General features: G+C 42.6%; 1 protein-coding gene across 16 annotated transcripts in view; it reads right to left on the reverse strand.

Annotated features, from left to right (window-relative positions):
* Nucleotides 1-17,637, reverse strand: part of ANKRD44 (ankyrin repeat domain 44) — a 213,070-nt gene extending 195,433 nt beyond the window's left edge. For 11 of the 16 annotated variants that reach the window (XM_042851682.2, XM_005294288.5, XM_005294289.4 and 8 more), the window contains exon 1: nucleotides 17,385-17,637. In XM_042851682.2, coding sequence (XP_042707616.1) covers nucleotides 17,385-17,411 — 27 coding nt within the window. In that variant the 5' untranslated portion in view covers nucleotides 17,412-17,637. The remainder of the gene's footprint in view (nucleotides 1-17,384) is intronic. The other 5 variants (XM_042851683.2, XM_005294290.5, XM_065560875.1 and 2 more) reach the window with 1 other exon arrangement.
* Nucleotides 17,638-25,982: the final 8,345 nt, after the last annotated feature.

Genomic DNA, 25,982 nt, shown 5'->3' on the forward strand with positions numbered 1-25,982 from the left:
GTAGTCTGCCCACTGGCAGCATTGCAGGAACCAGGCACTCTTACATTATAATCCTTGCTCTAGTTCTGACTTTGGTTATGTGTAAGTCTACAGGAGCAGCACAGAGGAACAGCCCTGCCACTGAACTCGGGATTCCTTTCCCCACAGAGCCCTGCAGCCCTACCCAAACCCTCCCTTCTGAAGGGAGAGCCCCAAGGAAACGCCACAAGGCATCTCACTGAGATTCTAGGTCCCCTTCCATCATCTCACTACATGGGGGTTCCATTTAGCCCTTAGGACTTTCCTACACTGGGAAGTTTTTGTATGTGCCTTGAAACCAGTTCATTCAAAAATGGATCAGGCCATTTTAAACTAGGTCTACACTAGTTCTAACCGATTTTAAAATTGGCTGAAGCTAAACCAGTTTTAAAACCAATTGGAAAGGGTCCTCAGTGTAGGCACGTCCTTTGTCTGGATTCTGTTTTAGTACATGTCCCCCTCTATATGTATAACTCATATATACATTTAACACTTCAGGACAGAAGTAAGTGAGAGTTCCCCTTCGACTAAGCAAATTGTTTATCCCTTTACAGAGAGAACTAGTAGTGAAACTCTACTGGAACTTCCATTTATTACTGTATGGATTCAAGATTAATTTAATAGATTGTCTGAACATTTCCAAAGGATCCTATATAATTTGGACTATTTTCCCTCAAAGACTACTGTTTCAGAGACCAGCAAACAAAAATACCAGTAGAAGTATTAACAAGAGTACAATAAGCAATTTAAATAGTAATTATCCTCAAATACAACTTTATTCCTGAAGGGATTTACCTGTGTACCTGAAGTATAGCTATTTATGTAGAGCTCACTTTGATGCTCAAACATGCTAGCAAACACTAACGTAATTCATTCTGACAGTCTCTGAACAACAGACTGAGCACACATGTCCAGATAATGCATTAAGCCAGTTTTGTTACTTTTGTGGTTTGAAATCTGAAAACTCTGCCTGCCATGTACTATACCAGTAACTAAAAACAGATGTTGAGTGCAAGGCTGTGTGCCGAATTCCTTGTTAGGGCTTTTTGATGTGGAATATATGTATGACAAAGACAAAGGCGATGGTATATGCATGTTTATCCAGCTTCTCTATGTTTTTGCTAGTACTGTGTCTGAAAGAAGAAGACGTCCCTGAAATTCTCTTCTTCTGAATTTGTATAAAAAGCAGTTCCTGAAACAGTGTGTGCACTGCAATTCGCTCTCCTTTTGCCTTTCTTTCCAGAGAGCCTGGTTGTAGAGTGTACACCCATCTCGGAGGGCAGGAAGTTTTAATATACTGTGCTAGTGAACAGAAGACAGATTTCATCTGCAGTAATAAAAAAGGCATTAGGAACTTGTGTGGTCTGAGCACAGGACTAGGGGCTAGGAACTTCTAATACTGAACCTGACCCATGTTGACTCTCTCTGCCTTCAGGCAAGTCAATTAACCTCTGTCTCAGCTTGTCTCAGTCTGTAAATTAGGGATAACACTTCTCTACCTAGCTGGGTTGTTGAGAGGATTCACTAGTTCTTATTTTGAAAGCACTTCACAAATGTTAAGTGTTATCAAATGCCTGCCCAATACTATTATTATGGAAAACCATTTAATAAGCTAAATGTAATCATAGCCAGAACAGGACATATTTTTAGCCTAACAGCTGGAAAATGATGCGCCTGTAAATACACATAAGAATACCATCTGACCCGTTACCATCAAAAACTCCCATTTCTACAGGCACCTGAAATTTTCAGAACCAGCCCAGGCTCTGTTAATATGTATATTATATAGGCATAAAACACAAGAACAATGCTGGATTCTATTGGGACTTTCATTTGTACTCAGGCATGTACTCAGCAGATTGTGGCTTGAGAGATACCTACTCTGCATGGTACTCTATAGTTCAGATTTTCTGCTGCACAGAGTTTACACAAGGCACAGCAGGGGAGGGAAAGCTGTTCCCAATTTCATTGCTCATTGAATCTCTTGCCGCTAATGTTGTCCAGTCAGCTTCTTGTGTATTGATAACGGTTTCTTTTAGAGGGTGCATATAATTTTTAAGGTTGAAATAATCATAACACAATGCAAGCAAGCCCACCTAAAAATAACAAGCAAATTTCTGTCCTGCTGGAGACCAAAGGGGAAAGAGATTGTTTCTTCATGGAAATATTTGCCTGTGAGCCCACTATGTTAAATAGCAAAACATAAAAGGTTTCTCAAGTCACTTTGCACAGATATATAATAAAAAATAAATATATCACAACAAAGATTCATCTCATTCTTCTCCTGAACCATCACATACCTAGCTAGGAAGTTTGCTGATGTTTTATAACATCATGGCCTGAGAGATCATCAAAAAATCTATTGAGACTAAAAATCACTGTAAGGTCCCCACATATTGAAAATGAACTGGCATACGAGATTCATATGTTCCAGAATTCTGGCAATTATCTTCTCCAGACTGACAGTCTCACTAAGCCAATGTTTTGGTGTCAAGAAGGTCTAAAATCCAAATAAGGAAGAGGTATAGCTTTTACCATAGCTAACGTGATCAGGATTAGCTACTGATAATGAACATCCACTGCAGAGTCATCCAAAATAAGACTTCGGACTAGTCAACAACCTAGAAATGATTTCATGATATTGCACATCCTCATTACTAGCATAGTGGATCAACATGAATTTTACAAATATTACAGGAGAGCTATTTAAGGAAATTATGTAGGTGGAGTATAAATTAAAACCCTTGTTATGAAACTGTTTATTTTCCTCTTACGACATCATATGATTTAACTTCAGCCTGTTTAGTAAACACTAATAAAAAGAACATTCAGAGAGGAAGGCACTGGAATCAGTAGATCAGGGTTCAATTCCTTGCTGTGCCACTTACTTCCTGTGTGACCTTATACAAGTCACTTAATTTCTCTGTGCCTCAGTTTCCCATGTGTAAAATGGGGATAATCCTTCCCTACTTGCACAGAGGTATTGCGAGTATAAATTAAAGTTTGTCAGACACTGCCACTATGTAGTGGCTGTCCACTCTACCCTTTCCACACCCTTGCTTCGCTGTTTCCTACATGACCACCTCCATGTAGGCTTTTTCTACCACCTTTCCTGGCCCTCTTCCTAGTCCATTGTGCCAACCCCACCCCAGCATCTCATTCTCCCTGCAGGTCTCCCACCACAGTGAGTTCAGGCTGCTTCTTACATAGCAGCCCTTGCGTTCATTCTGCAGTCACATGATCCCTCTCACTCATGTGCTCCATCTGGAGAATACCCTCTCCTAAAAACAAGTCATAAAGGGGTTCCCCAATCCCTTTAACATCCTGGGCAAGCTGGGGCATGCATATACCCAAAGGACCAGGGCCCTGGTGCATTAACCTAGACGAACTCTCCTCACTTAGGGCGTTAACTCAGAATGAATAGGATTGAATGGGATAACTCATGTGAGCATGCGCAACTCAGACAGAAGCAATGGTTACAGAATCTGGCATACTGTATTTACTAGGTTTGCACAGCATTTTGAAAACCTTCCTAGAGTGGATAAGGAAATAAGTCCCCTTTTGATTTTAAATTAGAGATGAATGCATGTGTCATATTGGAGAGTACATTAAAACAGCTGGAAGTGCACAGACAATATGGGATATTTTAGGCTTTTATTCTTCCATTTTATTTTTCCCCCATGACATGTTAAACCACAACTGAAGAATGTAATGAGCAGGTCAACACTAAACAGCTTTAGCATTACAGTATTCTAGCTTTTACATCTGAACACCTCTGTCCAAAATCACCCATGCAGCAGGGCTGGTTGAGAGATCAACAACAGCAACAGGACATCTGTCACCCACATCACCCCAACCAAACGGAGACAGCCTGGAATGTTAATGTGATATTTGCCGCCCATATTCCAGTGCAGAGTTAGAGCTATGTCTACACAGAGCAACTCTTGGACGATAAAGGTGGGAATCAGGGTGTCTCCAGTCTTCACAGGCCTGTCTGGAGCACACTGCAGGTTCCCCAATCCTCCTGTGTAATAGGAAAACACCATCCACTACTTCCCTGATTCTTCCACAAAATCTTGGATGACACAGAACAGGAGTCTAGAGCAAGACAGGTGAGATGGGAAAGGGATGGGGAGGAATAGTCGCACACTGAATCCTGGGCCTTGTAGGCAGGAGGTTAGGGGCCAAGTCATGGTTTTGCCATGATCTTCAAGCCAGGGACAGCACTGTTGTACTGCCCTTCTGAATCAGAACAAGAAATAGACTGTGACTCTGACACTCACAGTCTGCCTCCTGGGCTCCCTTTGCTCCACAAACAAAGTAACCTGTGCTGAGTCTCCACCTGACACTATACACTCGCTGTTTTGGACTCTTGTGTGGTTACCACCACCTACAGTCCTGTGCTTATTTAAGAATCTCATCTTTCATTTAAAAAAAAAAAAGTTTCTGCCCCTCCTGGTGGCAGAGAAAAGCTTGAAAATGGGACCCAAGTGCACCCGGAAGGTTAAAAAACATAAAAATAAAAAAGCTACTTCCTTCCTTTTGCCAGCTACCTGGATGGTGAGGGGGACACCTTGCATTCCACTACTCCACTGGGCTGCCATGCAAGCCAGGCTGCGATCTAGCCCTAGGGGAACGGCATTTCAAAAGATCCCACATTTGCTTGCACCCGCATTCCTGTGCAGAGCGTTGAAAGAATATACAAATAAAACAAAACAGCAGTGTAATTTTTATGATCATGAACCATAACCAAAGCAGGCCTAATAAAAAAAACCGCACTGCTCAGCCTAAAAGTGAACAAGAAATCCCTTGAAAGGAAAAACACTACTAAAATGGACAGAAGGAAATAAACATATTAAAGGTGACAAGTTAAAAATAGTCAATATCCTTAATAACGACCAATTTTGCCAGCGAGATCTGCAAGTTATCATTTAATGACTAAAGACATTGCTCCTAGGCAGCAGCTCAATACTGCCACACAGTACTATACTGAGCAGTATATCTTATTGTACTGACTGCCCTATGAGTATACTACATGTTCTATTAGTTTCACACGTTCAGTCAATGATTATAATGAACAGTTGAGAATAATGCTGCAAGATCGCTGCTGGATAAGATTAAGAAGCAGTAGTTATCAATTCATCTTTTAAAAAAAAAAAACCCATCCACTTCCACACTAATATCTGAAATACTTGAAAGCTCTGGATGTATAAATGCTTAAATTACTTTCCCTGCTACAAACTGGTGATGTACACCTATGTAAAATGTGAGCTCTTGAGTCCCCATCCCCCAGCCAGACTTTTTGCAGACTGCATTAGAAGTAGTTAGTTCACTGTTTCCGTCTCCACATCTGGAGATTAAAACAAGTTTAAAAAGGCACATGATTTACAATGTAAATATATGGCTTCTCTCTCCACAGTGATACTATTTGGCATTCACATATTTTTAAAAAGTGTTTTTTTAAGCAGAGTATGTTAAGTTATTTATCTTTCAGAGACAAAGAGCTTGATCCAAAGCCCAATGAAATCAACAGGAATATTTTCTATTGACTTCACTGGCGGTTGCTAGATAGGGTTCAAAGGCAGGAAAATAACACAGGTCCAGATTCAGCAAAGCACTGAAGCATGTGTCTGAAGTTAAATGCTTTGCTGAACTGGGCCCATACTGATATCACATGTATTCCCAGACTAGATCAGAGCCATGGCCAATCTAGTCTCTTGACATTGGCCAGCACCAGATGCTGGAGAGGAAGGTGCAAGAACCACACAATAGGCAGATGTAAAATAATCTGCCCCCATAACAGGCTCATAAAACTTCATGCTTCAAGGTTTACACCAATCTCATTTTATTGGAGATTAGGTGTCAATTACAGGAGGGGGTGGGTGAGTTTCTGTGGCCTGCAACATGCAGGAGGTCAGACTAAATAATCAAGATGGTCCTTTCTGACTGTAACGTCTATGAGTCTATGATAATGCTTAAAAAGTTTGAGAAAGCCTAACAAACAAATCTGGGTATTTTTGTTATTCATGCAAATGTCCAATCACACCCTGAATCTTGCTAACATCCTGTAGCAATGAGCTCCACAGTAATTATGTACATGTCTGAAAAAGTGTTTCCTTTGATCAGTTTTGACATGAACGCACCCCTAATGACACTGTATCAGATTAAAACTGTTAAGGGCCAAATCTTCCAGGGTTGTCTTCAAATTTCCCCATTTCTCAAGCCTATGTATCTATTTTTAGGCTCCTGAATAAGGCCTTGAGCTTGCACAGCTTTAAGACTTCAGTGGCTCATGCAATGGGATTACTCAGTGAGCAAAGTTAAACATGGGCACAAACCATTATCAGGAACTAAAAGTGGCCTGATTTTCAAAGGTGCCAAACATCTGCAGCTTCCACTGACTTCAGTGGAACCTGTGGGTTCCCAGCAGCTCGGGGGGGGAGGAGGGAGGAAATGAGTCTAACTGTAGACAGCCAGTTTGAAAGTCTAGACCTAACCCTTGTGTGTAAATTAACATGTCACATGAAAACAAAACTCCTATTACAGATTTCTGAGCAAAGGCTCCCTCCGAAGGCTGATGAATACCACAAACAAAAAACTTTCTTTTTAAATTAAAAACCAAGTTGCTAAGAGACCAACTGTTCTGTCAAGAACATAGGAAGAGTCAAGTTTAACTTCTTACTATGGAATAGCCTGAAGGACCAGTTTCTGTCACCTGCAAACACATCAAATCCTTCATGACCTGGTCTACACTAGAACAAAACATCACCTGTTGAAGACAATGGGTGTGAGCAATTGTTTCAGCACTGATTCCATTGCCTATAGTTTAACTGCAAGCATAGACCAGGACAAACCCTGCTCAGCAACATTTCAGAAAGCCAGGGTTCAGACTTGCAGCTTAACTGTGTATAGTGGAGCCAGTACTGAACCCACTGTCAGCAATTGGTAAACGTATCTAATGGAAACCAGACCCATGAGTACTCCCAGTGATTTCAGTACTGGGGGCCAATCCTGTAAAGCGCTGAGCATCCTGGAGTGCCATTGAGGGAGCTCAGCATCTGGCAGTATCAGGCCCTTAGAGAGCAATCTAAGGTTTTAACAGGTTAAAAAAAATGATTGCAATCAAATGAGGAAGATTGTCCAGTTTTAATCAAATAAAAATGCCGAGACAATGCAAACTGACATTATTCACAGAAACCAAAAAAAGGGACCAGACGCGGCTCTCATTTATATCAGTGTAAATCTGAAGTGCCTCCATTATATTCAGCACAGTTACTCTGGATATACACCAGCATAATTGAAAGCAGAACTTGGGCCAAGGGTAAGATTTCAGAATGCAGTCAAGACTCATTTAGCCCTGGTAATATGAGGAGCCTGTAAGGTTAGTCTCGAAGTACGCAAAGATGAATGTTAAAATGGGTATACTGTCTCTCTGAACTGTACTAACTGCATTATTAATCAAGCAAAGCATATAAAGGCTGATGAATGTTCACAGCAGTTTCGCTTCCCAAAAGAATTGTATTTAAAATGTGAAAGTTCATGTTTCCATCCTTCTAACAAAGAGGAAGCTGGAGACAACATGTTGCCCAAATTAAAAAAGGTTCCTCATAAAGACAAATATACTTGATTTTACATTTTTACAGTTACAATTTCTTCAAGCCAGATGTGCTCAGTTGGCAGTTATGCTCTATAAAGCCTTAACTAAACTGTTAATTATTGGTGAGCAACTAGTTATAACTAACCGGTTATTTTAGTAAAAAAAGCTTTGCATGGCCAAAAGATAGTATGTTATCAAATTAACAAAGTTATGAATGCTGCAACGTAAGAAAAATATACCTCATATCAAATTAATTTACAAATAAGTGTCAGAGCAGAAGTGGCAGTACCTAAATATTGCACCATTTGTCATTAGGGATTATATGCCAATTTAAGAAATTATTTGATGCAAAATATCAAGATATGGCCTTTAGACAGATCTCATATTTATGTAATGCAGTAGCTTGAGTGTTGGGATTTTGTTTTGCTTTTTTGTTGTTGTTGGGTTGTTGTTGTTGTTGGGTTTTTTTTTTTTTGGGGGGGGGGGGGGGACAAATACACATGCACATCCATGCAAAAACCTGAAAGCTTTACCTCAGTAAATGGCTTCAGTCAGGTATGTGTCAAAACTTGCACAAAAATCAACCATTTTGGTTTTACTTACTTCCTCATAAAGATGCAGTAACATGCAGCTGTAGAGAGGAAGTGGAGGCTTTGCAAAGCCATTTTCTCACTGCATCCTTTTTAAAATTAGAAACCAAGCCATTACAAATAATTCCAGCACAAGAATGTGTTCCTGCATGTAAAGCCAGCTAATAATGTGAAGTACAAACAGCAACCAGACGAGCTTATTTCAAACTAGGGCATACAATATTGTATGGTACAAACATAGTAAACTGTCTCAATTTTTAGCTACAAAACACTAGTTTGTTTCCAGTGCATAGTTAAGAATTGCTTTTTCTTCTAAAAAAGCAAAATACATATAAGTGTTTCTCACCAAAAAGTAAGTATTCTTCCAGATTTTCACAGTTATCTGTAATTTATTGGCCAAGACTATACAACCTCCAGTGATGACCTCAGTCCATTGGTTCACAATTGCAGAATTATCTTCTCTCTTTAAAATTAAACGTTTTGTGCTTTCATTCTAATCTATTGCCAGGCCAGGAGGGCTCCAATAGTAAATAGTCACCGGTTACAGCAATTAAACCCAAGTTGAAGACACAGGATAGTGGCTGTGGGAACTTACCAGGCTATGATCTCCGGAAAATAAAGTGACAAATGTCAAATCTATGCTCCTGGAGAGAGGTGTTATTTAAAAACAGTTCTATAGCTCAATAAGTGCACAAATATTCTGTCACTGGAACACTGCAGCTAGAATGTTAACATTTAAAAGTCTCAGGAAATGCAAAAGTTAAAGTTCTATCAGCAACATTAGCCTGGCCATGTTTCACCTGTATATTTAATGGTATATTTTCATAAAACATAAATAGCAGTGTATTAAGCAAACACATTTAATAAGATAAACAAGAATAGAAAATACAAGATCTGTTCAATGTGACGAAGGCCGAAGTCTGTGCCTAGGACCCAGGCTCCTGGAGCCATGTGATTACATCAGAATCTCAGCTTTCATTAATTTTTTGTTACAGTTTCTAGCCCTCATGGTTGCAAAAAGAAAAGGCAGCCTTGAAAACATGGCTCACTGTGCGTGTAATCAAAGCAGCCATATCTGCCTGAGTCTGCAGACAGCCTGAACCAATGTCTCTGAGAGGATGAACTACTCCAGGCCTCTCAAGGAAGTATTTACCCCAAGGCCCACTGCCTCCAATAGAGGATTCTGTTGTGTGACAGGAGGGTTAAGAGAGCAGCAAGCCCAGCCTAACCACACACCCAAGTACATACCCTAGCAAATCAAGGTATAAGTACAAGGTGACCCCTTCAGCTATCACTCCGTCTTTCCCGGGAGGAGAGAGAATCTTGGCTGCTCCTGAGAAGAAGCCAGGAGGCCTGGCTGCCACTTGTGCTGGGATGAGCGTGGGGAGAGACAGCCTCCATGCTTGGGGTTTGTAGGGCCCTGAAGGTGTCTGACTTCTCTTTCTGTCAAAACCTTACCTTTCCTGTTTCTCAATCAGTTGCAATTCGGTGATTTGCCACAAAGCTGAAGACACCTACACCTGGTCTACAGCAGCATTTCTATCATTGCCAGTGCTGGTGGAGCTGCACCAACCCTTGAACAATGCCAAGAGAATGATGGCACCAGCAAACAGCACAGCTACACCACTGGCAGCAACAGTGGGGCCCCAGCGAAGGCATTTTTACCACCAGGTCAGGCCTAATTTTTAGGATGCAGTAAAGAAAAAAAAAAATAACAGCTTTCCTAGAGAGCCAACCCAGTAGGCAAATATGTGCCCCAGACTACATAGGACACGTCTCTATTAAACATAGCCATGACAACCAAATCATATTTTAATAGTTGTGCAGGAAAAGGTCAGAAGATGAATGTCTGGCAGAGATAAAATACCACACCTCAAGCATATAAAGAAATATGAGGTTCTGCTGACAGTTATTCAAAAAAGAGCAATGGTCTAACACAGGGGTCGGCAACGTTTGGCACGCAGCTCGCCAGGGTAAGCACCCTGGCGGGCCGGGCCAGTTTATTTACCTGCTGACGCGGCAGGTTTGGCCGATAGCGGCCCCCACTGGCCGCGGTTCGCCGTCCCGGGCCAATGGGGGCGGCGGGAAGCCGTGGCCAGCACATCCCTCACCCGTGCCACTTCTTGCTGCTCCCATTGGCCCGGGACGGCGAACCACAGCGAGGGGGGGGCCGCGATCAGCCGAACCTGCCGCGTCAGCAGGTAAATAAACTGGCCCAGCCCGCCAGGGTGTTTACCCTGGCGAGCCGCGTGCTAAACGTTGCCGACCCCTGGTCTAACATGACATATACCCGGAGTTTCCCAGGCACTTAACACATCCATAGCAAAGACTTACTGTATTGCCCCTTTACGGCTCCATCGCACTTCTTGGGATTTTAGGACTGTGTCACTTTCCCATTGGAAGAGAAATCTGCAGACCGATAGTCTCTGAATATTTCTTTGTCTATGTTTATTTTTTAGAGCATGTGCACAGGTCTCATTTACTTGAACACAAATGACAAAACCAGCAACAAAGCTACCCCAACAGGTAATTCCACTTGCAGAAATCTCAGCCAAGAAAGCAAGCCGCTTCCTGACCCTGTATCTCGCTGGCCTTGTCTACACTAGACCTTATTTCCTGCTCTGAGTATGGTTGGACAATGTAACATTTCAAAACAGGGCTTTAGAGCAGAGCCCGGAGCTGAACATGGAGCAGCTCCGGAACAGTGGAGCTGCAGGTTTTTGCCTGGAGCTAGAGCGGAGCTCCAAAGCCCTGTTTCAAAAGCTGGTGGCCAGTCTACACTAGAGCTCTGACCAGGGTGCCAAGAGATGTGAACCAGAGAGAGAAATGCCATTTTTTAAATATACTTTTTCTTTAAAATATGTGAATATATTTCCACAACTTCTGTGGATGGTGTGTGGCTGGGACTAGTGTGGCCAAAGGAAGCAATAGCTGCTGTGGTGCAGGGTTAGAGCAAGGGTTACATATGTGTAGGGTTAATTATTTCAATTTATTTTATTTATTCATTTATTTATTTATCACCAGAATGACTGGCCATATACCTGTTGATGGGTAAATTATTCTTGTTCCACAGTTACCTTAGTTTATAATGACAACATTTTTAAAATCTCAAGCTGTTTTTCAATTCATCGATTAAAAAGCCAGAAGGGACCATTTTGATGATCTACTCTGACCTATGTAACACAGGCCAAAGGACTTCCCTGAATGAATTCTTTCAACTAGAACAGTGTTTCCCAAACTTGGGACGCCGTTTGTTTAGGGAAAGTCCCTGGCGGGCCGGGCTGGTTTGTTTACCTGCCGCGTCTGCAGGTCCGGACGATCGCAGCTCCCACTGGCCGCGGTTTGCTGCTCCAGGCCAATGGGAGCTGCTGGAAGTGGCGCGGGCCGAGGGACGTACTGGCCGCCGCTTCCAGCAGCTCCCATTGGCCTGGAGCAGCGGCCAGTGGGCACCACGATCAGCCAGACCTATGGACGCGGCAGGTAAACAAACCGGCCTGGCCCACCAGGGGCTTTCCCTAAACAAGAGGCGTCCCAAGTTTGGGAAACACTGAACTAAAACATATCCTGATTTTGAAAAATTCTTTTAAACTTTCATATTTTGTATAAAAGGTTTAGTGAGATCCTTTCTTAGCTAGTTCCAACTCCTTCTGAGACAGGACCTGCAAAAAAAAATTAGTTTTGCCACTTTAATTACTATCACATGCTTGATTAGTCACCGAATTTATTATTTTCTGCAACCTAAACAAACTGATTTCTCATCTTTATTCCCATCCCTTCAAATGCCCCCTCTAATTACAACACCTACTTCAGGGAATGGAAGTGCACATATGGGTGCCCAGCACTGTGGAGATGCACACGCAGTTTCCCAGGAGGAGCAGGGAAGTTTAGCTGTTAAACGAAGCTTTGGCATCACTTATGAATGGTTAGAGCAATATGGGCAGCAGCTGTCTATCTTCCCACTCACAGAGGTAGTGCAGCATTCACTGGTGCCTTGAGGGACAGCTAGAATTCTATTACGTTGCAGGGCAGAGGGAGAGCAACATGACTCAGGATAAGATAGGGGGCAAAACACTTGGTAGTCCACTAAAGCCATTAAAAGCCAGTCACTGCACAAAGATGAGTCCCACAACCCCTCAAGTCACACCCACTCTGGCCATAGTCGAGGAGGTCAGAGGAAACCTGAAGCACATTGGGACACTGGAGGTTATGGTATGTTTGCCTGAAGAAAATCAGTCACTGAAAAGAGTACCAAATCACTTAAAGGAATAATATCAACTTGCAACCTGGTCAGTGTTTTTAAAAATGAGTTCGAGAACTTTCAGGCACTTATCCTCCCCCTGAGACCACCTGCCAATTTCTGTGATTTTACCATCATGTGTCCATTTTAAAATAAAAGGTTTCTTTCCATCGTAGATCTAAAAGCACTTAAATTTACCACGCCTGTTGTAATTGGCACGCACCGTAGGGGATGCAAGAAACTGCATATGTGACAAGTGGATTATCTGGAACGGATGTGGAAGGCTTTAAGTAGCACTGTCACTCAATACTGCTGCATACAAAGGTGTCAGCAAAGTTGCAACCTTAAGTGTCTAATCACAATTTAGGGTTTGTTCATTTTTAAAATCTTACTACTTCAATCATTCATATACAATTTTTAGAAGAGGAGGGCTAGGAACAGAAGGAAGATAGATAGATTCACTTCCACAAGTGAATGAGGGTTGAAAATACTTCCTTCGGTTAAATGATTAAAAAGCTACCATGTGATTAGCTAGCAATTGCCATCACTCAGAAATGAGCTCATGTAACTTGCTTGAATAGAAACAGATAGGACAGGGATTGGCAGCCTTTGGCACACGGCCCTTCAGAGAAAGCCGCTGGCGGGTTGGACAGTTTGTTTACCTGCATCATCCACGGGTTTGGCCGATCGCAGCTCCCACTGGCCACGGTTGGCCATTCCAGGCCAACAGGGGCTGTGGGAAGCGGCGCAGGCCAGGCCACCTCTTCCCACAGCCCCCATTAGCCTGGAACGGCGAACCGCGGTCAGTGGGAGTTGCGATCGCCCGAACCTGCGGACACTGCAGGTAAACAAACCGTCCCGGCCCACCAGAGGCTTCCCCTGATGGGTGGTGTGCCAAAGGCTGCCGATTCCTGTGATAGGATATAGTCTTAAACTAAGCTCTTTTACCTAAGAACTATCTGAATACAACCAGGATAGCTTATAAAGTATACCTACTTTATTGTTCCACCACCACAGTATCTTAGCACTTCTCAAGTGTCTTAAAATAGAAACAATAACAATCTCTTCTTTTTTTTTGACCCTGTATGAAAAATAGATTAATTAGCTTATGATTATCTTTGTTTGCCTGCTTTGTTTGCTTGGTTGGCTATGTGTGTGAAAGACGACAAGAGCGAGTGGGTGCACATGTGAAAAAAATGAGGAAAACCTAAGTCACAGAAATAAGATTTATCTTTACTCCTCATACCAGCATGTGGCTTCTTTCGTCACTTGCTACTAAGTATCGTCAAACTTTTACAGAGCTGGAGGTAGGCTGCTTTGTTGGACCCTATTGGTCCACAGTTTCATTGTTCCAGTGGAAGGCAGTTGTTAAGGGAAGTTACACTTATGGAGGGAGAAGAGATCTCTCAAGCAGACAGAACCAATCCCATGGAGAACCTGATCCAGATTTTGTATGCAGCGCAGAGAGCTGGAGTGATGTGATTGTGGTGACCTGTGTTGATAAACGGACAAGCTGCTACATTTTGTACCCATTGCAGCTGCTAAAGGGTATGGGGCTTCATTACTAAATATAACAAATTGCCATAATCAATACTGGAGATCACAAATGCAGGAGTCACAGTGCCACTTCTGTGTCTATGCAAACGGTATGCAGTCTTCTGGCTAGCCACAGATGAAAGCTGGTGTGTTTTGCTGCCATGGCTGTCTGGACATCCAGAGCAATGTAGCCTGTGGACCAACTAAATCTGAAGACACATACTGTAGGCAGTGGAGGATGTTATAAAGATGTAAGTGCTTCAAAGTGCATCATTCTTCCTACCAACATCACCTCAGTTTTACCAGGGTTCAGCTTTAGCCAGCACCCAGGTACTGATTTCAGGTAGGCATGGAAAAAGCTGTGAGACAGTGATGTAAAGGAGGATGTAGCACCTGGCATCCTCTGCACACTACTGGCACTTCAGCCCATGTTGTCATGCAAGGCCTCCCACTGGCTTTGTTATAGATACTGAAAAACATGGGGAAGAGGATGAGCCTTGGTGGGAATCTAAAGGCAAGGGCTTTAGAAATGGAGAACTAGTGGCTCATAACTTCCTGGGCTCAATTTAAAAAAAAAGCCCTGAGCCATTTTGAAACACTTCTGTTCACTCCTGCATCCTCGTACAAGTGAGACAGGAATATCTGGTGATCAACCATACCAAATGTCACAGAGAGGTCCAGCAGGAAGAGTATGGATATGTCTATGGAGAGGAGAAGGAGGACATCCCCCAGAATAAAAAGCGTTGCCATACCATGCCCTGAAGCCAGACTGGAAGTGACCCATGACACTGTCAAGCAGAGAGTATTTAGAGTGTGCTGCCACGCAAAGGCATACTGCAAAGTCACCATGCCAGTTCTGATAAATCAATCTACCAGGTCTGGAGAATGTTAGAGGTGGGGGAGGGGAAGAGGAGAAATAACTAATCTTAAAAAAAGTCAAGACTGCCCCCCACCCCCTCAGCATCCTTTGTTGCAATACACACTTCACAAGATGCAATCCACTTGGCTCAAACCACATTTTTTAACTCTACTACCAGTGATGAAGCAAGATCCTTGTTGAGAAGGTTTAGCAATGGTTTTAAAACCTTTAGGGCTTTAATTCCAAGGACCTCATGAAACACAATTTCAGACTTAGACGTAAATGCTACACTTCCTTTACCAGCTGTAGTGCAAATACCTTTAATATTATGCTGCAGCCTAGACTTTAAATTTACAGATCTCACCTGAATCTTCTGATTTATGAGACTTGTTCTATGCACTACAGGGCAGAATGAAGTCTCATGGTATGAAACATTTTCTTCGTTTGCTATAAGCACCACATCCGAAGACATGAGTGTATCAAGGGACATGCCAGGAGACAGAACTATAAACACTGTCTTTGGCTAAATTATGGAAATGCATTTAGACTACTATAATTCATACAGTCACTTTCAGTGTTTATTTAATTTTAAGAGTAGCTCATTTTTTCCTTTAAAAATGCCAGGTAGAGGATTTTTTAGTGGAAGGCTTCTTTGGAAATACATGTGCATGCATTCTCTCTCTGTAATTTTTTATATTATATATGTGTGAGTGTGTGAGGGGGGGGGGAGGGAGTTGTTTGAATAAGGGCCTGTAACTGCTGATGATCATATTAAAAGTAACAGGAAAGTTCTGGACTTGAAGGACACCCACACTGCAGATTATAGGCAGACCAAGTTAAACTAAAAATAGCTGATTAAGACAAGCAAATGTGTAACAGATGGTACAATATGTTGATAAATTAGGCTGTGGGAACCACAATATCACTTTACTAAATATTTTAAAATGCTTTTGACTATGAATGGTAAGAAGTGTTTTAATACAAATTATAGCTGCTCTATTATTAAATTTAACATTTTAACATAAGGTGAGAATTGAACATTGCCGTTTTCTAATAACTTGCAAACAGTTATGGCAACAAAACCAAAAATGCACTCTTTAAACATGAAGGCCTAGTAGAAAAATAATTACTATGTATCATGGTAATAAATAGCACTGAATTCCCAAAAGAAAGTTAATACACCTTAGAGACCTTACACAAATAGCCAACATCCATTTTTATCCTACCCCTCAACTCTGAGAATTGTAAAACTGCATGTTTGACTTGAAAGCTGGATTTTATATCAACTCTAACTCATCATTGGGTAAAATTTTCAAAAGCGAATGAATGTCAAACAGAATACTAGGTTCACTTAAGTTACATATATAGGCCCCAATTCTGCAAGCTGCTCCCCGCAGAAGAAACAAAGGCAGAATCGCATTGTCTTCAATGGGGATTCACATGGGCACCCACTTGGAGCCCATTACAAGACTGTGGCTCTAAAATCCGATCCTGCATAGCAGTTGACTTCAATGGGAGTTTCAGGTGCCCAACAAGGGATGCAAAAATGGGTCTATCATTGGTTAAACAAACAACCTACATGATTAAAAAAAATATCACTTATGTTTTCTATGTGAAATAATCTTTTAAAAGAAACCTACATGAAGAGTTGTAAGTTAAATACCTTAGTTTAAAAAGCACCTAGGAATCTGACAGTGTTTGAACAGCCAAATAACAACCATTCATGCAGTTGCAAAGTGTTAATGTTCATAGGAAGGAAGAGACAAATTAAAACATTAGCTTAAGCAACTCATTAATTAATTAATTCCAACGCTGGACTGATGAGAAAATGTAACTAGTTAATTAAAGTAAATGTTCTGTCTAATATTTCTAATCTGCCTCTTGTCTCTAAGTGACACTGAAACACACTGAAATCTACCTTGAGCCACCATACTTCACTGATTTAAATAAAAACAGGTCTAGGCTGCGCCGGAATGGAATGCCAAACCAATAAACACCAGAATGATGCAAAATAACTGTGCTATTCTAGATGGTTGTTTCAGTGACAAATCCTCTAATCTATTCATTGTAAAGACGCCAACAAATAGCGCCTTTCTTTCTGGCATTTTGACATTTGCCTGTTCTCCCCACACAATGCAAAACTTGACTGACTAGTAACGCGGTACATTATTAGCCTCAGGCAAAATAGCCTTATTAGCCCTCCTCCCTGTTCTCTGCGTGCGTCTCCCAGAGAAGAAACACACACACACACACACAAGCCCGAATGGCGAACGTTGCAGGGCGCAGTATATGGGACCGAAGAGCTGCCAGAGTGCGGGGAGGGTTTTAGTGCCTAACGAACGGACGGGATATGCGCAGGCGAAGCATTGCAAGACACCGCTTCACTTTGCTGAGCTGCACAACAACAAACCCATCAGAGCTGGAGCTGCCATAGCCACTGCCTGCTCCTGCTCCTCCTCCTCTCCTCGCCAGCGGCAGCGGCTCCCTTCCGCGCAGGGGTTTTCCTAGCCTCCTGCAAGGCTGCCTGGGCTCTTTGCTGTCTCCTACCTGGTCGGTGAGTTTGAGGACTGCCATTCTCCCTCGGCTCTGCTCGGGCACATGCAGCTCCGCTCCCGGGAGATGTCAGCCAGCGTCCAGAGTTGCGAGCGGGGGGGGAGGAGAGCTCAACGCAACGGTGCCTGGGAGACCTGAAATTGACAATCCAGCTGCTCGCTGGGTCAGGAGGAGCAGAGGAGCCTGCAGCTAACCGAGCCTGCCTGATACAGGAAGTACTGACTGCACCAGCCCAGCTGCCACTGACATCACCCCGTGCACAACACACGCACAGAGCAGCTCTGGGCAAGGACAAGGCTGCCTCCTACTGCTCGCATCGCCCCCAGAGCATCCCTCTCCTTCCCCCCCACACACAGACAGACCAGGGCTGCTTCCTGCTGCTGCTCACATCTGGGCTACACGCACCCTGCTGCACCTCCCCTCGCCAATATTTTCTTTGTTCCTGTCACAGCCTTGCCTAAATCTGTGTCTTTCCCTTCCCTTCCTGCCTGTTTCTCCAGCATGTTGCACTTATTACATTGAGCAGCCCTTGGCATACCTGACTGCCAGCCCAGTTCTCACTGAGCTTCCTGTCTGTACACGTTAAGGACCCGTGGCACTTATCACCTTGCTATGTAGGCACAAAACACTGCAAAGCTGTCGTTCTCAAACTCCAGCCTTTAGACTAGTCATACACGTTGTCCTAGGGGTCTAGAAGGCACCAGAATGGAGAAGGAACTGAGGGAGGTATGGTGGGAATGAAGGGAGGAGATGGGCCAGGGGCTGATTTTGCTCCTATAAAGCAGTCTTTAGAATTAAAGGATGGGAGAAATTGTATTATTTAATGAGTATAATCAGGGAGTTTGGCCCTGCCCTGAGAGTTTGCAATCTAAGGCCCCAAATCTGCAAACCACTTAGGTATAAGAGTAACTTCATGCACATGATTCGTGACCCCTTGTTGCACATTTGCAGGATCAGAGCCTGAAATTTCATAAAGAACGAGGAGTACTTGTGGCACCTTAGAGACAAATAACAACAACAACAACCAAATTTATTTGGGCATTTATTTATTTAGTCTCTAAGGTGCCGCAAGTACTCCTCGTTCTTTTTGCTGATACAGACTAACACGGCTACCACTCTAGATTTCATAGTCTGCCTCCAGTGGGACTCCAAGCAGGTATAAAGGTTAGTTCACACAGAACAGATTGCAGAATCAAGGCTTAAATTACAACAGACAGGACAGGCTAATAGTACACAAATACATAATGCAGACAACAGATTGGAAAACCTGGCCTGGGACTTAGGAAAAATAGGTTACAGGTCTGTCGCATCTTAGGCGCATTTAACATGTGCGATTTCAGCTTTACGTGGTCAGCAAAAACAAAAACAAAACCCCCAAAAAGAGAAAAATAACAATTTAAATACTGTTTCTGTAGTGCGGGTGATTCCGCCCGCCATTACACTCAATGTAATTTTGACTATACGTGATTTTCACTTTAGGCGCTGACTGCGGAATGTAACCCCAGCGTAAGATGAGACAGACCTGTATATTCCCAACAATCAGTTCTGGCACAGGCTTCCTTGGGCTAGTCACTTAGCTTGTGAGAGATTAATTTAACCTGAAGTGCTAGTTACCTCTGCCCTTTCCCCTTTTATGGAGCCTGAACCTCAGAATATGCAATAGAAGTGCCTCCATAGCTTTGCCACTGCTTCCCCCTGCTGCACCATCCTGCCTCGGTTGCTTCTCCCTTTGCTTCCCTCCCTTGGACCAGTTTCCAAATTCAGATAATTCTGTATACGATAGAGGTAGTATTTCTTTTTAAACAAATGAGCCAATGCTTTATTGGTCTAAATAAATTTTTTAAAATAATCCTTCATTAACAAGCCATCCTCATAATGACTACAGTGTTCTACAATGACCTTCAAACATTACAGGTAACCCAACTGCAAGCTATAACATTTTGGCCCTTCGCTACAGCATGCTATAGGTTTTGTAGGTTTTTTCCTTAAAAAAAAAATAATAGTAATAAGAGCAGTACTTGCAACAGAAGCAAACCAGCCTGATGAGGAGACTTCCAAGAGATTACTATAAATGGTGATTTAAAGTTAACAAGCAAATTATGAAAAATATTTTGACACTATGCATCTTCTTAAGAGTTTTTCCAAAAATTAAAAATCAATATAAATTAATAAAAAAACCCACAACCCTCTAGCTGTTAGGAATTTGTGAGTTCTGCTAGACAATTTTCCTTGAAAATTTCATTCCCTTATGGTCTTTGTCATGCCAGAATACCTAAAGTAGTGAGCTTGCATCAGCAGTTTTGTTGTGTGTCAAAACATATGTTAAGAAGGGCTACTGGCAAGACTGCAGTGCTGTCCAATGTAGAGCTGGGCCCTTTCTGTATCTCGCTGATTCTAACTAGACCTACTACGTTGACAGCTAATTCACAGACTTTGTTGAAATACCCACTTATCACACAGTGGCCAAAAGTAAGCATGTCAAAGAAACTTCTAGCTGAGAGCAAGCAGAAAAAAATTAGCCTTTATTTTAAGTGAGGATCTGTCACTATTTCCATTATAAACTCCTATTCTCAGGTATTTAGAACGTCACCATATTTGCTCTAAGGTGAAACTTAGTAGATACATAAGGAGCTTGGTTTTTGGAGCTGTTGAGCACACAGCTCCTTCTGGGCCAGATCCCCAGCTAATATAATTCAGCATAGTTCCCTTGAAGTCAGTGGAACTTTGCTGCCAATCAGTTCGAATGGAATTTGCTGATTCATGGCAGCTGAATGAACTTCAGCTGGAGTTGGGGATCAGGCCCAGTTTCTCTGCCTATAAGTGATTTCTTTGGCTTTACAAAATGCTTAAATAAGATTTTCTGATATTTTCTGTTTCTGGCCAACCATAATACCACCCCTCCCTAGCTACTTTCCAACCCTATGTCCTGTGGCACAAATCCCCACCTGAGTAGAAGCTTTCCAGGTTGAAAGCACCCAGACAGCTACCTGGTGTCAATTTTGAAAAGTCTCTGCATTTTTAAGAAGTCCTTAAATGAGTATTTACACAATGTGTTTAAATTGTCACTCAGACCCATTGGGAGCATTCGTTACATATTATTCATTATGAATGATTATTAATAGAAGTATTTATGGAGGGCCCAGCACTGTGGTGTCTGGGTGCACTTTTCATGGTGGAATTAAGAGAAGTTGACAGTAGCCAAATATACAGAACAAATATACTGAGACCACAAGCCCACCCTGTAACACCACAACTTTACAGGACAGAAAAACAAGAAAATGTATCCAGCAGGCTAAATGCCAGGAATTCCAAAGGCAGCAGTAAATGGAAAGCCTAGACAAAAAGATGTGCCTTACAATTACAACCCATGATAAATGTCACCAACTTGGGGCTTCAATATATTTCTGGCAGGAAACCAGAATTAATTTTTGTATAACACCTGCTTTACACTTGGGAAAGGTGTCATACAGTTGGAGTCGTAGGTCAGAGCGAGAGGCAGTATCTTAAGCAACTTGGGCATAATGTAGGGCTTAGAAGATGATAACCAGCATTTTGAAGTAGACTAGAAATCATTGCCGAGCAACAGGGATGTAATGTGCTATTGGTGTATTCAGAAAGCTGGTACAGAGGTTGACACTGCATTAGCAGTAGCTCCTGAGTGCCCAACCAGCTTATCAAGTAAAGCATGATGTAGTTGTTTAGCTTAAAGGTAAAGAAGGTGTGGATGATTGTGGTGAGGTCTTCGTCTAAGATGTTGGGGCTCAATCTCTTGGCCTTTCCAAGATGGACAAAGATATTTTTGACACTGTTGCATTTTAGGGACATAGGGACTCATAGAGATGAGCCTAGCAAGATTTGTAGTCACTTGGACAATAAGTATGCAGATGCTTTCAATTTACAGAAAAGTTAGAGATTTTGCTAGATTTTCAAGATTCTTATTAGCTTTCCTCCAGGCCCCTACTTTCTGCCAGACACTGGGAAGGGCGGGAGATGCTATATCTCAGCTTCATGAGGACACAGGATTTCACCAGTATGACATCATAGGCCTGGCCACTTCTCACCCAGCATCTTCACAAAGATATCAAAGAAAAGGGGTGATAGGACTGAGCCCTGCGGGACTTAATTCCTGAAAGTCCTGAGGAGAGTAAAATCATTCCACGATAACTTCTGGCAATTACCATGACAGTACAGACCAGGAACTACTCTAAGGTGATTCCGCCCACTCCTGCCAGTTGGTCCCACAGTTGTGTTAACAATACTTCATGAACAGTGAAATCCAAGGCTTCTGATAGACCATGTGGTATCAGCAAGGATGCCTCTCACCATCTATTGTCTGGAGAGATTTTGTTGACCACAGTGAATAACACCATCTCTATGCTATGTCTAGGTCTGAGCCCTGACTGGTTGGGATCCAATGAATCTGCTGATGTCAATTAATGTTGGAATTAGGGCACTACTACGTCTTCAGTGGTCTTTTTTGGAAAGGGGAGGTAAGAGACTAGAGGATAGTAGACAAAGACACTGGCATTTCATAGACTCATCAAGGTCATCAAGTCCAGTCCCCTGCACTCAGGGCAGGACTAAGTATTATCTATACCATCCCTGACAGGTGTTTGTCTAACCTACTCCTAAAAATCTCCAATGATAGAGATTCCACAACCTCCCTAGGCAATTCATTCCAGTGCTTAACCACCCTGACAGTTAGGAAGTTTTTCCTAATGTCCAACCTAAACCTCCCTTGCTGCAATTTAACCCAATTGCTTCTTGTCCTATCCTCAGAGGTTAAGAACCAAAATTTTTCTCCCTCCTCCTTCTAACAACCTTTTATGTACTTGAAAAGCGTTATCATGTCCCCTCTCAGTCTTCCCTTTAGGGCTGATTTCTTAAGCAAAGGTCACACTGCCATTTGTTTGTGAGTTGCTGATAGGTTGCCTTCCTTTAGTGAGATGTTAACAATTTCCCGCAAGATAGGTGTTCCCCACTGGCTTTAACTAGCCAGTATGGGTTCAATTTGCGGTGGAAGGACTAAAATGCCCTCAGTGCATACGTGATCTCTGATTGGGAAGCTGGAAGACACTTACTCAGGAAGGATGGTACATTTGTTCCCACTTGCCCTGATGCTGCCCTACCCTGGCTCCTGAGAGAATTCCCAGAATCCAGTCAATCTTATTTGTGAAATGAGAACACACATGGTTACATTTTCAAAGAACAGAAGAGGAATATAAACCCTCATGCCTGAAGGCATAAGGCAATGGCTAACAGACAGTGGATTGATTAGAAAGGAGTTCCCTGTTGGGCTGTTCATTTCTTAACTGTCCACTATGGGGATTTTTACAGTTTCTAAAGTATCTCATGATGGCCACAGTCAGAGACAGGCAGGGCTGGCTCCAGGCACCAGCCGAACAAGCTCGTGCTTGGGGCAGCAGATTCTAAGGGGTGGTATTCCGTCCAATCTTAGGGCGGCACGGCTGCCCTGGTTTTTTTTGCTTTGCCTCCGGGTCCGTCCGCCCTGCGCCCTGGGGTTTCTTTATTTTATTTTGCTTTGCTTCTGGGTCCAGCCGCCATGCACCCAGGAGGTTTGTTTTGTTTATGCTTTGCCTCCGGGTCCAGCCGCCCTATGCCCAGGGGTTGGGGGTTTTTTTTGCTTTGCCTCTGGGTCTGGCCACCCTGCGCCCTGTTTTGTTGGTTTTGGGTTTTTTTGCTTGGGGCGGCAAAAAAGTCAGAGCCGGCCCTGGAGACAGAGTACTGAACCATATAAACTAATGCTCTGACCTAGTTTAGCAATTTGCTGTTTTTAAATAGATATAAAGTTTCTCAACGCCAGAAACAGTCCCTGCTGAAACTGAATGGAGGAGATTTATTAATATGTGCTTGCTCATTCAGGCCCCAATTCAGGAAAGCACTTAAGCACATGCTTAAATCCATGTTTACTCAGGTTAGCACTTAAGAATGGGCTTAGTTTTAAGCGTGTGTTTAATTCCCACTGATTTCAATGGAACTTAAGCACATGCTTGCCCTGAATGGGAATGCTTTGCTAAATCAGGAACTCCCACCCCACTTTCACATAGTCCTGGAATGCAATCTTGGTTAGGGCCCTAGCCTAGGATCCAGAAGACCTGAGTTCAGATAGACCTGTTCTGCCACAAACTTCCTGTTGGATGTTACTTAGGGAACTGAGGCACAGAGAGACTATCTGTAGAATGGAAACGATAGCACTTCCCTACCTTACAGGGGTGTTGTGAGGATAAACACATCAAAGAGTGTGAGGGGCTCACATACTACAGTAATGGGGGCCCTTACAAGTACTCTAGATAGAAAGGTATAATAGCCTATTGCTGTGAAAGTGATTCTGATATCACAGATTCAGCATTATTACTTCACTGAAGGACCAAGAGGGAAACACAGGTGACCTGCATGAGGAAAACCAACTTTGTTTAAATAAGTAGATTTGGATGTTTTTAAGCATGGAAAATGAAAATGAAACAGTGAAAGGAAACAGTTTGAAAGCTAAAGGAGTTATTCCAGATTTAGGGCTTGTCTGCACAGTGAAGCAATACACTAGAGGTGTGTGTGTCCTAAAGTACACCAACGTGTTGCACACTAACTGGTCATGTGAACCCTGCTGTCATGCACTAAAGGTCCCTAGTGCACATTAAGGTAGCGTTGTTTGAAATGGGAATAACACATCCTATTATGTGCCAGACAGTATGTGACATGTTGGTGTGCATAAGAAATCACACCCCTCTAGTGAGCACTGTAGACAAGTTCTTAGAGTGAGGGTGAGATCAGGATCTGCTGCATGACTTTTACACTATTTAGGATTACAAACTGTGCTGCAAGTTAGTCCCTTGGTTCCCCACACGCTTCTCATTTCATACAGATGGTAAGATCGCTACATCGGTCTAATGATTCTGCAGCTTAGTAGGATGTGGTCACTTGAAGAGAGCCAAGCAACTGGACCTCCTGTCTAGCTGAACTGCCCTTTGCAACGCTGGGCCTGCTGCTATATTTAAGTAGGGTGATCATTTGCAGATGGAGTAGAGGTAATCGTCCCCAGATTTGTGCATTGTTCTTACCCTATCTATAAAGCTTAAGTAAATATCTCATTCTTCAGCTGTATTATTTGCCACTGTTGAGAGATGGTCCTCATGGTAAAATCTGTCTAACTTCTCTGATGTCCTCAACACTCCAGAGCATGTTTGTAGTCCCCATCCCCTACTCCCAGCCTTAAGAGGCGCAGGAGTTCTGTGGACAGGAAATGTGAATGAGGAGTGAAAGTTGAGGGCTAGCCATTCTGTTTGGAAGGAGGGGAAGAGAGGCTCTCACTAGGTGGGACAGAGTACTGTTAAGATGGGAGGGAGGGCAAGTATCCTCATGGCACTGAGGGGGGATGTCTAATTATTTTGGGTACTGTCTAACCTTACCAAGCTGTTGCCGCGTGTGGAGTGGTAGTAGGGTTCACCTGCATGAACTGCCTTTTATTGCCCACCTGAATTCATCTCCACTTCACAATTTATTTCCAGAAGGCAACATTTGGTTTACCTTTTTTCCCCCTAGGAAGATTTCTTCCTGACACCATTTTAATCTGTTTTTATTCCTGGATGAGCCTATTTCTAACAGGCAAATGGGAAGAATATGTAAACAGCAAGTTTAAAAAAAAAAAATACAAACCAGGGCATGGGGTGGGAGGGAAGGAAGGCATTCTCTTGTCCATCCGCATGCCTCTCTGCATCGCAAACATTTTTAAAATGACATTTCTGCAGGCATTTAGGTGGTATATATGAAGACCGAAACACACAATGCAGCAGGAAACCATGTGCATTTGTAATCTTAAACCATGGCCATGGCAGTGTAGTGCTGTGCTGAGCAGAGTGGAATAAATACTGTTAAATCCATGCCTCTATCAGGTGTTCCCTCATTTTTTTCTGCCCAGGTTCCTCTCTTTACAGGAGTCTTCACCCAGCTGAGGTAAACCATTTCTTGGTAATAGTACCCAAAGAAGAATGAGAATATCTGAAAAACATACATCAGGTTAATCTGGGGCCAATTCTCTTCTCAGTTACACTGCTACAATTGTATTTAAGTGTAACTGAGAAGAGATTTTTGCTGACTGTGGTAGAATCAGGACTTCTACCATTATCTGAGTAATTTCTCAGCTGTACATGTAAGAGAGAAAGAAACTACTCACCATGAGCACAGATCCCTGACTGGACTGTTAAGACTGATCAGTTTTCAAAAATGACTTCACAGATCTTTGCACATCTTTCAGATTTAAGACAACAACTATTTTACATCTGATAAATTAAAAATCTTTTGACAACTGACAGAATGAAAACCTCCAATGCGTCAGCCATATTTCACATAGCTCTCTGCTTTCAGTGGGCCTGATCTAAAGCTCACTGAAGTGAATCAAATAGCTCCCATTGACTTCAATGGGATTTGGATCGAGCCCAGTGCCAGACAATGGAAGACTGAGGGAAAATTGATTTGTGGTCTTTTTTAGGTTCATCATAATGTATCAAAGAAGAACTGAAAGGGCATTTTTGTTTGTAAAGACATTTTATTTCCCTCCCTTCCAAATATCGGGTCTTT

The sequence above is a fragment of the Chrysemys picta genome, chromosome 11, assembly GCF_011386835.1.
Source record: "Chrysemys picta bellii isolate R12L10 chromosome 11, ASM1138683v2, whole genome shotgun sequence".
Taxonomy (NCBI): Eukaryota; Metazoa; Chordata; order Testudines; family Emydidae; genus Chrysemys; species Chrysemys picta.